The sequence below is a fragment of the Lycium barbarum genome, chromosome 10, assembly GCF_019175385.1.
Source record: "Lycium barbarum isolate Lr01 chromosome 10, ASM1917538v2, whole genome shotgun sequence".
NCBI classification, from domain to species: domain Eukaryota; kingdom Viridiplantae; phylum Streptophyta; class Magnoliopsida; order Solanales; family Solanaceae; genus Lycium; species Lycium barbarum.
Window position 1 is genome coordinate 109,437,537 of NC_083346.1, and position 15,860 is coordinate 109,453,396.

Here is a 15,860-nt window from a genome sequence, read left to right on the forward strand (position 1 = left end):
GTTACCTTTCTCAAATAATATTTATAATAATTCTTTCTATATTATTGGTGATTTATTTGGATTTATTTGCATAGTTTTAATGAAAATTTTACTTTTGCTTATTTTTTAGTAATAAAATTATAAAATGATGATACATGAAACATAGGCCCCGTAGATCCATGGGACTTACGCCCCACGTCTCGAGGCTTACGCCTAGCCCCGCATAAAACACCTCGCCTCACGACGCCTCTTAAAACACTGGTTACACCCATATAATTAACATTTTTATCCAATCAATGTTTATATAAGGCCTTATATATTACTATATAGTACTATCAATATACTTATACAAAAAATGCAAATACCTTGTGAAAAAAAGTGTATCTAAGTAAAAGTGTATAATAATATGCTATAAAAGTATATAATACGTCACTAGCTATAAAAGTGAACTTCTTCTGCTATTTTCAATTCAATTTTTATTCAAAACAATCAAATCTCCACCAACTGACTTCAAAATTTCTAGATAACTCCCTTGGACTACTTCCAACTGGTCTAAAACAACGCACACTCTAGATTTCTCACAAAAATTAAACTCGAAATTCAAAGATACTTCTTCAAGCTTATTCAACAATGGTGGATTGCCTTTTTAATATGATTTCACCATCTAAATCTTATAAAATCAGTACCTTATCACGATTTGAGCTCACACACAACAACAACAACCAAAAAAAAATAAAAAATCGAAGTGATAGAATTGTTAATTGATAAATTAGCCACACATATAGAGAAGAAACCAAGTGGCAGATATTCTAAGCAAAACAATTATAATTTATACATATTCTAGACATATTACCTAACTATAAAAGGCCAGAGACTCATGCAATGATGAACCACACTTCTTAATATAACTTTGTGATATATCATCGAAGAGAGATGAGTCTTGAAGGAAAGTTGGTTTCGGAGATAACTATCAAGTCTTGTGGAGATGTGTTCCATGAGATCTTTAGGCATAGACCACATCACATCTCAACCATGTGTCCTGATAAAGTACAGAATGTGGACATTCATGAAGGTGACTGGGGAACTGTTGGTTCTATCATTTTCTGGAATTTCACCCATGGTAAGCCACCTCTCTTCTATACCGCTTCTAAGTGATTGTTATAATTTTATGAGTTCCTCTAATAATTTCAAGTTAACATAAAATAAATTGGATTCACAATCAACTATTTATAAATACCTTATGATTTTTTTAACACTAGTAAGCGGTATGAACAAAAGTCATTGGAATCCCGTACCCTAAGTGCTAGATCCGCACCTGGTTATACTTTTAGCCTCTGTTTTCTTATACTCGTTTCGGTTTAAAATAAGTATCGTTTGAGGGTTTGGATAAAATTCGCTAAGAAAACCATTTATTAGTGGTAATTATAAATAGAAGTGAACTTGGGATTTAAACTTTTATGAGTTCAATCATTAAGCTTCTTAGCATTAAACTGGTCTGTTGTTATTTTTAAAATCGCGGGTTCAGACCTATTATTTACTGCAGTTTGAGTGATTTTTCATGTACAAATTTATGATTTTCATTGAAAGTACTCGATTAAGGTGAAAGTACTCGATTAAGATGATGGACCGCAACTTTAGGGTCTAAGCCAGGCATCTCTTTGTAACTCCAGGCAAATACATCCTTATACTCTTTAAGTAATTCAACATAAGCACTCTCTTCATCGACTGCAAGTAAAGAATTTACATAAGTAGGCCTTTGATCTTCATCAGTGCCAAGGTTGATTTCTTTCAATGCGTCGACTGTCGTTTTTACCCCTTCTTCAAATTCGGGTGGAGCATCCTTAGCGTCTTCATCTTCTTGAGGTTCGCCATCATCGACAGATATATGGTAACACTAAGAAACATCCTCCAACTCTTCACCAACCCTTATTGGAGATAAAGTATCCCTTTCATCTTGTACAACAACGTGATATGAAGAGCCAACACTTTCTTTATCTTCATCCCGCTCCTTGGTGTAGACCACAACATGCGACTTTGCTTTTAGCACTTCTCCACATGAGACCACAAGACCTGTTTGCCGCCTCATCCTAGAAGGGATCAGACTTCGGAAATCTTTGGAGATATTTTGAGATTTGGGAAAAACTGATGATTTCATACGCTTGTGGTTTCTCCGAATCTTGCTTCCATTCTTCATTGGTCCTAACCTCTCAAATACAGAAACTCTTGCGGTCGACTTTCCCAGTCGGTCGAAGACAGACGACCTTTTGTTAGAAGCAAGAGGTTCCTCTTCTGCAGTGATGTAGTTATTACTTGCCCTTCTTATGGAGATGCGAATTGGTGGGGGTTGTTTATACCCCAAACCTTCACGTTTTTGCCTCGCCGCAGGTTCCATAGGAAGCTTCCCTAATTTTGATGGTTCGCAAGGATTGTATCCAGCCTTTGCGAGTAGTTTGTAAGCATTTGGATCGAAACCTTCACCTGTACGCCTCGTAGGGAGTGCTTCATTTTGTAGCGAGCTGCTAGCCACAAATTTTCCGAAGTAATTTCGTAGATGACATTATTGTGTCGATCTGCTTGATAGGAAGGGTTAGTCCTCCTAACATGTTTCCCTCGTCCTTTTTGGCCTTTGGAGCATAACGAAGAACATAAGTCACTTTCTTACTCGAAGAAGCGCCATTTGTGTTGGGCAACTTATTGACATCGAAGGACCTTTGATCTTCCTTAACTGCTGCCTTCTCCATACAAGCAGTCACCTTTGCATTTTGGTTCATAAACTCAGCATTATCTTTTATCGCAACTTCATCAACTTTTGCGGCACATTTCTTTAAGTAGAACTTGGCATCAGCGAAGTGCGCTTCAGCTTCAGTGAAGGGATTATCATCGGCCATAATCTTCTTTTCAACTCCATCTTCATGATACTTCAAACACTGGTGGTAGGTAGAAGGGATCACCTTGTTCTCATGTACCCAAGGCCTACCGAGTAAGATGTTATACGAAGTCCTTGCATCGATCACATGCAACCATGCGCTAGATTGCAGCTCGCCGATGGTGAGGTCTACTTTGACAGCTCCTATTGCTCTTTGTCCCCCTTGGTTGAATCCTTGGATCATCAAACGACTTGCGGAAAGATCCTCCATTGCGATTCCAAGCTCCTTCATTGTGTGAATAGGAAGGATGTTAACTCCAGATCCACCATCGATTAGGATTCTGTTCACCTTTTGCTCATGTGCAAACCCAATCATTAATAAAGGGCGATTATGAGGTATGTCGCCGAGTAGAAGGTCATCATCGGTGAATGTGATTTTGGCCATGCACGCAGCTATGACTTCAGGAGATGACTGTGCAGAGTCTTCTGATGTTGGACATGACGAGGTCACGTTTTTCGCTTCCTTCTCATCAACGGTACAACATGAAGCTTTTACATCATCAATGACGAATTTGGTGTGAAACCAACTCGGCAAGTATTCTCCTAATGTTATTGGACGACGTGGTTCTTGGTAATAGCAGCCCTCCTATTTTCTCCTTCTTTGGGTGCTTAGCTGGATTTTTTGTTTCTAGGTTTACTCACCTTCTTTCCCTTAGTTTGTCGTTTCACTGAATCCTTTCGCGAACCTGTTTTACGGTGCTTGCGACGAGTTACGAGAGTCCAACCCCCATCATCAAGATGACCACTTTGGTCTTCATCTTCTTCAGACGGTCCTCCTTCTACTGACACAATATCGCTCGGTGTAAGAAGAGAAAACATTTCATTCACATTAACTGGTTCGAAGTCTCCAAACTTAATCATTCCTGCCAAACATATGTTCGGGATGTCTTTCTCTCCATATCCTTCAACAAAGTTGCAGGTCATGACTGGATCGAGTGAGCTAATTGTGACACCAACTTGGTTTGCACTTTCTTTCTCATCTTCAAGTGAAATCTTTCCTTCGCGGGCTAGCTCCATAACTTTATCCTTGAAGACAAATCATTTCTCTATAGGGTGGCCGATCAATCGGTGGTACTTGCAATAATTCGGTTCATCAGTTCTCCCTACTTCATTCGGCCGCTTCATCTCGGGTAACTCAAAAAGTTTCAGCCCAAGAAGTTCATCAAAGATTGCAGAAACGTCTGAATCAAGGAATGGATAATCCTTCTCTTGCATCTCCTTCAAAGTTGGTTTTCTGTTCGCTCTATCCTCCAAAGAAGTTGACTTCACACTCTGCTTCTTGCTTACTTTAGTGGTGAACTTCACAGGTGCAACATTAACGTTCATGGATTCTTTGTTTTCGGTCTTGGAAAAATATCTCCCCACTTTCTTTACTTCTTGCTTGTCTTTACCTTTGCGGGATTCATAGACCGGCGGCGCTTCACTTCCGACTGACGCCATACTTAACTCCATGTCATGAGCACGAGTGGCCAATTCTTCAAAAGTCTTAGGCTTTATGCCTTGCAAGATATAGGTGAGACCCAGTGCATACCTTGAATGCACATCTCTATTCCCGAAGCTCGCTGAGTCTATCTTTGCAGTTTAGACTTGCATGCCTCCATCGATTGATGAAGTCAATAACTGGTTCTTCCTTTCGCTGGCGAGTGTTTGTAAGTTCCACCATGCTTACGGTGCATCTTGTGCTATAGAAGCGGTTGAGAAACTCCTGCTCCATTTGCTCCCAACTATCAATGGAACCAGACTCAAGGTCTGTGTACCAATCAAAAGCATAACCTTTAAGGGAACGAACAAACTGTTTGGCAAGGTAATCACCATATGTTCCAGCGTTGTTGCATGTTTCAATGAAGTGTGCCACATGTTGCTTCGGATTTCCCTTGCCATCAAACTGCTGAAATTTTGGGGGTTGATAACCGGCAGGCATCTTCAAGCTATCAATCCTTGCAGTGTACGGCTTCGCATATGTAAGGGATGATTTTGCGGAAACATCATATTTATCCTTGATGGTCCCCATGATGAACTCTATTATTTGATTGATTGGGATCATCCTTTCAGAGGAAACTTGGATTTCTGAAGCATGTTCCACTTGTTTTGCGGGAGATTCAATCCTTTCTTATGCTTGCGGACGTTTTCCAGGGGCATGACTCGAATCCCCCTCCATCACACTATCAAACCTATCTGTCAACTTGACAATTCGATTATCTTGATCTTGCACATATTTGGTCAAGTCTCCAATTGCCTTTGTCAAACTCGCGAGTTGTTCTTCAACAGTTGAGGCATTGGTCATCATCGCATGCATCACCATCATAGATGAAGAAGAATAACACAGATTTTTGCGAACATAGGATGCAGACATGTTATGCGGAGTAGATCCAGTGCTCAAGACGTCATCGTCAGCTTGCCTGATGGATTTCTTGGGCTTAGATAAACTAAGTTGGGCTAGAACCCTCTCCACCATTTTGGCGACATTCTCCCCTTCTTCTGTGGTGTTTGCGGAAGACGAACCAAAGACGACAGCAGATTCAGGCTGTGCTTGCGGAACTCGTTGCCATAGCAATTTGGCTTGGTTCCTTGTGACAGGTCCGGTGCTCCCCTCAGTAACATCTAGGATGTTTTCAACAACAACAGAGAATTTGGATCCGGTAGTTTTTGCGGATGCGGATTTCGAGTTGACCTTCTTGGAAGCCATCTTAGTGTTTTTTGAAGTTCGACTATTGGAGAGAAGAGATGAGAGGTAAAGATGGTCCCACTGGGCGTGCCAAATTTGTAACGACTAATCTTTCGTTCCTGAAAATAATAATCAAGACAAGAAAAATAGCGACAAAGAATAATATTTGATTTCAAGAATTTGCGCGGGGGTTACAATCTTTATGAAATCTTAAATAAAAAGATGTAATCCTCTGATTCTTCTCCTCACGATACGGCCGTCAATCAAGGGCTTTTGCTTGTTCTTGAATGGACGAATCACTTGTTGTTGATATTTCACTACGAATGCGTAGCCGAGCTTTAATCACAAACGTAGAGGTATGGAAACTTGCGGCTCACCACTTGGAGCGAAGACTTCTTAGTATGTGGAAGACTTGCGGCTGAGAGCTTCTCTATGTCTATCTCTCCTCTCCTTTTGGCTTTATGAAGACCCCTATTTATAGTTGTAGGGGAGAGCTAGGGTTTGTAGATGATTGGTTGAACCATGTCATTTGAACACTTGGCGACATTTGATTGGTTCTTCTATTGACTTGACATGCTATGTCATTTATGCACGTGGCATGATTTTATTGGTCCTTGATTTGACTTGGCGCGCCACATCATCTGACACGTGGCATGGACCTTGGGCTAATAAAGTGGGCTCATCATGTGAAGTCCGACAAGATAGACTAGCCCAATTGAATTGGTGTTTCAACTAAGTCCATACATGTTGGATTTAAACAATAAATCCGATTATGTTAGCCCATAATATTTGTTTGGACCAATACATTTAGAATTTAGAATATGACCCAAATTAATTTGTGGATTTAAGTTCGATTAAATTTCAGTGTCTACAAATGTATTAACCCGTTTCCCATCTAAAAAATTGAATTATTAGTATCAAATTTCTTACTAATGTATATATTTTTGTTTACAGATGGGAAAGAGAAGGTGGCAAAGGAGATAATTGAAGCCATAGATGAGGAAAAGAAGCTGGTTAGATTCAAGGTGATTGGTGGAGATATATTGGATGCATACAAATCATTTTGTCTCACTGTTCATGTTGAGACCAAAGGTGTAAACAACTTAGTTACTTGGATCTTGGAATATGAAAAGAAGCATAACAATGTGCCTGATCCACATAGTTTGATGGAATTCTGCCTCAATGTCACCAAAGATATTGAGACTCACCACATCAAGTGATTACATAAATATTACTACTACATATCTGTACCTAATAGTTGTAATAATATGTGATAAATGGTTGTGCTTGCAAGTGTCTACTATATGTAGAAAAATAAGAAAAAGACGAAGAAAATGAGCGAATATGTATTTTCTAATTTCGTTGTGCTTTGGACAACAGTTTGTATATCCCTGTTGAAAATATTAAGGCTGTGCTTAATGCTTTTTCTTTTCAAAATTTCCATTATATATGCAGCGTATCCGAGCAGAAGAAACGAAAAGGAATGTAAAATTCAAACATTCATGTTGTGTGTGTGTGTGTCACGGGCCCGGGGGGGGGGGGGGGGGGGGGGGGACGTTGTGGTTGACTGCTCCCTCCGTTCAAAATAAGTGAATATTCTAAGTTCTAACACTTGTTCTTTGGTACAAAATAAATGAATTTTTCAAAGCCCAAAGAGGTATTAATTACTCCATCTGGTCCAAACTAATTGAGGTTTTACTCTATCAAAAATGTATTTTATTCTTTGTCCAAATTTACCCATGATACATTTTTAATTCAATGAACAAATTTAATGTTTGTTATAGTTTCAAAGTCCCTTCATTTCCAACAATGATTATTTCTACTTGTAAGAAAAGTTTGGGAAAAGCAAAAAGGTAATGTTATCAAATAACACTTTAATAAGTGTAACCAATTGACTTTCTTAAGGGGTGTATCATACTACAAAAATTCACTAATTTTGGACCAGAGGCAGTAGTATTTAAAAAGGTTTTTTGTAGGACTTGTTTGGGGCTCGCTCCGGAGCAAGACACTTGCAAAACGCTTTAAGACTCACGTGTGGGCTTGATTTTGTGAGATTTACGTCTCAAGCGCCTGATTATACGTCTAGCGCTCAACGCTCTGAGCTCGTCTAATAATTCTTATGAAAATCAGGTATAAATTTACTAATTAAGACCGTTCATCCACAAAATTCTTTCACAAAAATGATAAAAAGTCTCAATGTCACCAAAGAAATTGAGACTCACCACACGAAGTAGTGTTGCATAAGATATTACTTACTACATATGTATACCATATGCTTGTAATAAAGTGTCTTGTGATTAACGGGTGTTCTTGGAAGTGTCTACTATATGTAGCAAAATAAAAAGGGAAATGAGTGAATATGTAATTTCTAATTTCGGTGTGGAACGGCCAACAGTTTGTATACTCCCTCCGTCTCAAATTATTTGCCGCTTTTATGATTACAAACCCCTTAAGAAATATTAATTAGAAGGGGTATTTGACTAACTTTACCCTTATTCATGTCTAAGTTATGATCTCTCTCCATTAAATATTTATTCTATTTGTGTCATCTCCATTAATGATAAAATTCTATAAAGGGTAAAATGGGGAAATTAATTAATTATGCATTATACTCTTAAAATGATAAATAATTTGAAACAATTATTTTAGTAACCATGATAAATAATTTGAGACAGAGAGAGCATTTTCCGTTGAAAATATTAAGGCTGTGCTTAATGCTTTTTCTTTTCCAAAAAATTTGCATTTTATATTGGTAGCAATGTTTGTGTGTACTTGAATTGGGTATGGTTCACGAAGAGTTGGAGTTGTGTGGGGGAATAATTATTTTCCGACAGGAAACGATAACAAAGGTTGTTCAATCTGAAAACAATAAACTTGTTTATCGGAATTGTTTGTTTTTTACGACTGAAATATACTCCCTTCATTTAAATTATTTATCGTTCTTACTAAAAATAATTATCTCAAATAATTTATCATTTTAGAAGTTTAAGGCACAATTGATATGTTTTTTCCATTTTGCTTTTAGTAGAATTATGTTATTAATGCAGATGACACATAAATAGAGTAAATATTTACTCCCTCCGGATAAAGAAAAGAGTTCACTTAGCTATTTGCACACTCCTAAGAAAATACTAACTCCTAGACAAAAAATAGATTATTTGACTAAAATACCCCTAATGAAATAGGGATTGAGATTTGATCATATAATACTTTATAGGGACAAATCTGGAAAAACAAGGTTAATTCTTTCTTATTTTGATAAATGGACACTTCTTTTTATCAAAAAAAAAAAAAGATTAAGTGGACACTTTTTTAGATCTGGAGGGAGTAATAAAGAGAAACTTTAACTTAGGCATAAATAATGGTAAAGTTAGTCAAAGACCACACCGCTGCTAATTAATATTTCTTAAGGGGCGTGTAAAATAAAAAACGATAAATAATTTGAGATGGGAGAGTATTCCTTTCCAATTTATGTAATGATATTTGATTAGTCATAAAAATTTGGAATTAAAAAAAAATAAAACTTGTTATCTAAAATAAATTATAGAAATTTGTGTGATTATAAATTATCTTATTAATAATAAAATTAAAAGCTTAACATTAGATTATTTTTAAATATTGAAAATATCATCTTTTTTTAAACTAACTTAAAAACTAAGAATGTTACATAGCTTGGGACAAAATACATTTTCTAATAGTCATCGCAGTCCTCAGATTTGAACTATCTAACCATTTTTGGTGCTTAACTCAGAGGTCTAGATCAGATTTGGCAGTTTAATGTTATAAAATTCAATTCAGATCAGCATGCTGGTAATTAAATGAATTTAAGTACCACCAACTTGATCTCAATAATTGCTGGCATTTATATCTGGCAGCTTTGGTTCTTCTATACAATTATGGCAACGTGTGATATGGACCACAAATAGAAAATTCTAGTGGAGTACGGCATCTCTTTGATCAAAATAAGCTATTATTTCAGCTAATTTATCAAAATAATATATTTTTTTAAAATTTACAAAACTAAAATAAATGTATTTTACAGTAACGTATTAGACATTATTTTATTCAAAAAATTTAATGGGCAAAAAAGTTAAAGGTTAACGGTGTTAAATGGTAATTCGCTACTGTGAGTAACGTTTTATGGTTAATATGTTATTGTGAGTAACGACTCTAAAGAATACAAAATCTGACATTGATTGATCTTAAAGTCGTAACTTAGAGTTACAACTTCAGGCTAAAACGTAACTGACATTAACGTTTCTACAGAATCCAGGCACGAGTAGTTAAATCCTGCAAAGAATTCTTCAAATTACGAACCCTTCTGATTGATGTAATTATAAAACTTTACCGATAATATTGATTACCCTTAAAAAAAGTATCAATTAGCCTTACAAAAAGATACCGATTAGCCTTAAAAAATTGATTAGGATTAAAAAATAATTGATTAGCCTTATAAAAAAAAGTATTGATTAGCTAAATAAAGTAGCAGTTTTTCAATTTCAAAACAACATCAGCAATGGGAAATTATATGAGCAGAAGTTGGTTAATTCTCCCTTTCAACATTTTCTTATACATTTTAAAGTGCAAGATGGTTAAGATCCCAAAATAAATTAAAGATATAATGTCTTAAGTTTACAACAATAACTACTAGTAATTAATGCTTATATATCAGAGTCTTTTCATATATGAAAATTAAGAAGCAACCACCTTTCATATCTACTGCTTAACGAAGAATACTCCCTCTTCTAGAAGAAAAACAACAGCTAAATTTGGTCTCTCAATTCATTTCGCTGGAACTAAATTTGTATAAAGCAAAATGGCAGCTAAGAATGGTTTCCATCAAGTTGTAGACTGAGAGACCTTAGTGAATCATATATAATCCATAAAATAAAGCACTCAAATTGATAACGTCCAAATACACACCTCAAAGAGAAAGTGTACACGGTCGTATGCAATATATTTACCCAACTATGAGTCGGGGTCGATCCCACAAGGAACAATATGCTAGGCGATTAAGAAAGTATGGAACTTTCACCAACTAAGCTAAAGCCAAACGATAAATGGTATTTTGGTTTTTGTTTGAGAATTATAACTAATGCGAAAATGTAAAATTACCTAGGAAGCGAGTAAAATGATCAATGGCCACAAGCATGGATAATAGGAGATTACACTCAAGTAACGATCCAATGTATTTCACGATTTTACAACTAAGAACGGGTTTATGTCAATAGATAATGATTTCTAAAATCTCATTGAAAGTTTTCCAACCAAATCAATGAATTTCACTCTAAGCTTTTCCAAGCCTTAGAGTGTGATATTAGGCACAATCAATTTAACCTCAAGTAACTATCCTCTTCCGAGCTCAAGTTATTAGATGAGTTTAATGACCCAAATTCTTGTTAATTAATCTTTCCCAACCTAGATTTCCTTTTCCAAGCTCAATCTAAGTAAATGGGTGAGTCCTAGGGTTAGCTAATCCCTTTGGAAACATTCAAGAACGAGATTAATTAAATCAACAAAGACCCACATCAATAGCAATAAGAATCATTCAATACATAAGCATAACAAGAGTTTCAAACCAAACTTTAATCAAGAATACTTTCATAAACGAGATTCAAGTTATGGAATAGAAAGCTACACACTTAGATATATACAATACAAAGCAAGGAATTGAAGAAATGAATTAAAGGTTTAAGAAATACTCAACCAAATCTTCAAATCTTTAACCCCAAAGTGTGGTGTAAAAACTAGTCTCCAAAACTTATCAAAAAACTGCCAAAGATAATCTATTACAAACCCTAAAAGAGTATTTATATCATTCCAAAAACGGGAACAAAATTTGGCCAAAAATACCCTCATGCACAACATGCTGCACCACATGCTATTCGTATGTTCAACATGCTAATCGCATGTGGTGCAAAAACCGTAGCATGTGGTGACAATTTTCTCTGTCACCACATGCTGCACCACATGCTGCTCGCATGTTGCACATGCTGCACCATATGCTATACTCTGCGTGTAGCATATGGTGCCAGAAAGTATGAATTTGTTCTATTTTTGCTCTATTTTGGTCCGTTTTGCTCCGTTTTACTCTCCGGGCATCTTTTCCTACAAAACAACATAAAAACACAAAAAGTAACAACAAAAGTGCTTAAGGAGTCACAAAAGCTTAAGGAATTAGCGTCGAATATCGCGTAATTTCACGACTCATCAACACCCCCAACTTAAAGTCTTTGCTTGTCCTCAAGCAAACTAAAACAAAAATCTCAATGAGGATCCACTTTAAGCACAAAAACATGACTTTAGTTGGTACCAACAATTAGGCTACAAGCATGTGAAGCTTCAACGAAATAGCTCCCTCGTTTCAAAATACAATTTTAAGAATGCATTAGAGATTTAAAACCATCAAGCAACAACACTCAAGCCTCAATAAGTGACTCAAAACCACTAGCTTACTAGATATGCTCAGTTGACGCAACTTTGGATTTTTCAACATCACCAATCTATCGTAATCCATATGCCCTCACAAGAAAGAAAGTCCCAAAATCACTATATTCACAACAATAACACAAGGGACAAATACACAAAGTCACTCACACTCAACAAAGAAATTCTAGTGCTAACAAATATCACACCATAAGCTTGCCCTTATTTTCAATCATCACTAACTCAAGAACATTCAATTGGAGATCACATAGGGACTTTTTAAGCTTGTAATGTAGGCTTAGGGAAGGGTAGGATAAGTATTTGGGATACAAGTGACTACGCCCTCCTTGAACACTACACATACGTTTTGTCCACTTTCCTCTTCATTTCAAAACATCACTCCTTCCTTTGCATACTAGTTTCCCCAATTATTCAATTTTTTTTTATTTTTTATTTTTGCACAAAAAGTTTGCAACCTTTTTGTATTTTTCAAATGTTCTTCCTTTCTTTTGACTTTTCCACAACACCAACCTTCACCACTCTCAACCAACACTAACACCCCCAACTTAGGCTTTTGGCCTCAAATTCACAATTTCATGTTCACGGAGGGAAAGGTTCAACAGAGAGACTCTTCATCAAAACGGGTAAAGGCTTGTAATGTGGCAACAAAAGAAAAGGTCATAGGCTCAAATGGGGTTACTAGTGATATTATTTATGCAATGGTAGGCTAGAAAGGCTAAAGAGACTTTTTCAAAAATCACAAAGATAGCCCAAGGTCATCTCTCCAACCAACATAATCAAAATTAGCATTGAACGACTAACCGGGCAATTTCTAGATGATAACAGTAAACACAAGATTTATTCAACAAACACTCACCACACATAGCATATGAACCAGTCTAGATGGATCAACTAGTGTAATATCTCATAATTCAAAGTAAACACAACTAGTAGGTAAAGAGTCACCAAATGAGCCAAAAAGTTATCACAAAGATCATTCTTTCCTATGCACCTTGATTTTTAACTTTCACAAAACAATTTGGAGGGGTATTCACATTTCAATTTCACATGCAAGACACTAACTCTATTAGTACCAAACAAGCCAAGAGTTTTCATATTTTTCCTCAAAGAAAATAAAATAATAAGAGTGACTAATCCACAACATGTCAAAAGAACAAGATTTTCAAAAAATTTGAGCAAGTTTCAAAATATAATGTGCTAGCACGTGTCACCCCCAGCTGTAAACATTGCAGCGTCCTCGCTGCACATAATCTAAACAAAACATTAAAATAAATAAAATTTTTAAAAATATATATATATATTTTTTACTGGCATGACATGCGACCCCACATGCGATTCGCATGTATGACATGCGATTCGCATGTGATGTCACCAATTTTTTTTTTTTTTTTTTTTTTTTTTGCTTTCTGTCACCATATGCGACACTACATGCGATTCGCATGTTATGACACCAGAAAATATTTTTTTGCAGCTTTTACTGGTTTTGGGGGCTGTCCGGGTATCCGATATGCTCAAAATAACTTCAAAAATTCTGAAACTTTGCAGATTAGTCAAAAACCATAAACTAAACTATTCTAAAAAATAAAATTTCAAAAACGATTTAAAACTTTTAAAACGATGGGTTACCTCCCACCAAGCGCTTGATTTAACGTCGCGGCACGACGGTTACCTTTACCACTTTTCCTTCCATTTGGAAGATATGAATTTGCGCCCCAACTTTGAATCAAGATTCCGGTGATGCTCGTGAGGCGGTGGTAGGAAAGGAAAGAGGCCAACTCTCGGGTGTCGCATTTTGCACTTCTTGGCCCGTAAGTGAGGCATGCCATTTTGACTTCTTGGCATAGCAAACTTCAAAATGAAAACGCTTTGATCTTCATCTCCAAAATTCTCCATAGGCTCAGTTAGTTCAACTTCCATATCATCAACCAAGCACAATGTTGAAAAATGGCTAGAATGAGGTCCAACGCGCTCAAATTCTAAATTTACATGAGTTTTGACATCCTCACCCAAAAATGAACTAGAGTCTTCAAAAACCATTTCATGAACCTTTTTATGCAACTCTAGTATCATTTCTTCAATCTTGGCACCATTCACTATTTTTGGGTTGGTAGGTTGGCAATTCGCCATTAGCTCATCAAAATCAATCTTAACCTCTTCTTCATTGGAAACCAACTCAAAATTATAATCCATGGCCCTTTGATATTGAGCATTACATGCCTCAATCTTTGCATTCAATTCGGCCTCCAATTTTTGGATAGTAATTTCAAGTAGCTCCACTTCTTGACTTTGCTCAACATGTATTTTTAGAAATTCTTCCATCATCCATGAAATGCCTTCACGGTGATTTCCATAGGCTTCAAGTTGTTGAGCTTGATTCATTAGCCAATCTTGGCTCAAAATTTCCATTTTGTCAAGATTTTCTTCATTGTGAGAGTCGTCCAACTCTTGTAAAAATCCATCCATGGTGAGATATACCTTTTGGATAGTTTCATCATCTCCATGTTGAACTTCTTCCCACAATTTGGTCAAGACTTTCCCATATTGTTCATTCCTCCCCATTATGCTTTTCAAAATTTCCTCAACTTCTTCTTTTTGAGAATTAGAGATTTCTTCTTCAAGATTATGCTCCTCTTCTTCAAGTTGAACCATTTCTTCAATTTTACAACTTTCGTCGTGGTCACAAGAATTTTCGGGTTCATCTTGTAAACTTGAAATCTCTTCTTCAACCATTTCATTTTGAGGAGTCGACACTTCCATGACAATTGAGGAATTGGCATCCTCAAATGAATCATTGATTCTTTTCATGGCTTCTCCATTTTCTAAAACGGATTGTTGGAGGAGCTTTCGCTCTTCCTCCATTTTAGCTTCCCGATCTAAGTATGTTTGGAGCATTGCCATGATGCCTTCATATCCGGCACTTTGTCCTTCATTTGTCATGTCGTTGTCCCTGTCAAACTCAAAAGCACAACTAGCATTTTCGTTAGAACAACTTGGGGGAGGGGAAGCAAAATAATTGGGACAATCACCCCAATGTCCACCTTGACCACCACATATATTACAAATACTCTCATCATAGGATTGAGACGGTGCACACATCTCTCTCCCGGGAGCATATTCACAATCTTGCCAAAAGTGGGGTCTTTCACAATATGGACATGAGTCATCAAAATATGGATTGCAACCATCCAACCCATTTTCGTTTTCATTCCAAGATGCCATGTTTTTTTTTTATATAAAAATAAAATCAAGCAAAGAAAACAACTACACTAATATTTACGAATTTGGACCAAAGCAAGCAAGCTTAAATCCCAAACTAACCGAAATACGCCAAATTATTCCCCGGCAGCGGCGCCATTTTTGATAACGTCCAAATACACTCCTCAAAGAGAAAGTGTACACGGTCGTATGCAATATATTTACCCAACTATGAGTCGGGGTCGATCCCACAGGGAACAATATGCTAGGCGATTAAGAAAGTAAGGAACTTTCACCAACTAAGCTAAAGCCAAACGATAAATGGTATTTTGGTTTTTGTTTGAGAATTAAAACTAATGCGGAAATGTAAAATTACCTAGGAAGCGAGTAAAATGATCAATGGCCACAAGCATGGATAATAGGAGATTACACTCAAGTAACGATCCAATGTATTTCACGATTTTACAACTAAGAACGAGTTTATGTCAATAGATAATGATTTCTAAAATCTCATTGAAAGTCTTCCAACCAAATCAATGAATTTCACTCTAAGCTTTTCCAAGCCTTAGAGTGTGATATTAGGCACAATCAATTTAACCTCAAGTAACTATCCTCTTCCGAGCTCAAGTTATTGGATGAGTTTAATGA

At 36.5% G+C, this 15,860-nt stretch overlaps 1 protein-coding gene across 1 annotated transcript; it reads left to right on the forward strand.

Moving 5' to 3' along the window:
- The first annotated feature begins 544 nt into the window (after positions 1 to 544).
- Positions 545 to 6,991, forward strand: LOC132616010 (kirola-like). Its single transcript, XM_060330619.1, has 2 exons — positions 545 to 1,099; positions 6,525 to 6,991. Exons 1-2 carry the CDS (start codon positions 913 to 915, stop codon positions 6,788 to 6,790), a joined length of 453 nt encoding a protein of 150 aa, XP_060186602.1. The 5' UTR covers positions 545 to 912; the 3' UTR covers positions 6,791 to 6,991.
- The last annotated feature ends 8,869 nt before the right edge of the window (positions 6,992 to 15,860 follow it).

Bases quoted from the DNA above. Each gene is read 5' to 3' on its own strand.
- LOC132616010 (XM_060330619.1), top strand. From the start codon at position 913: ATGAGTCTTGAAGGAAAGTTGGTTTCGGAGATAACTATCAAGTCTTGT. The intron at 1,100-6,524 runs GTAAGCCACCTC...TTTTGTTTACAG, and splicing joins TTTCTGGAATTTCACCCATG to ATGGGAAAGAGAAGGTGGCA.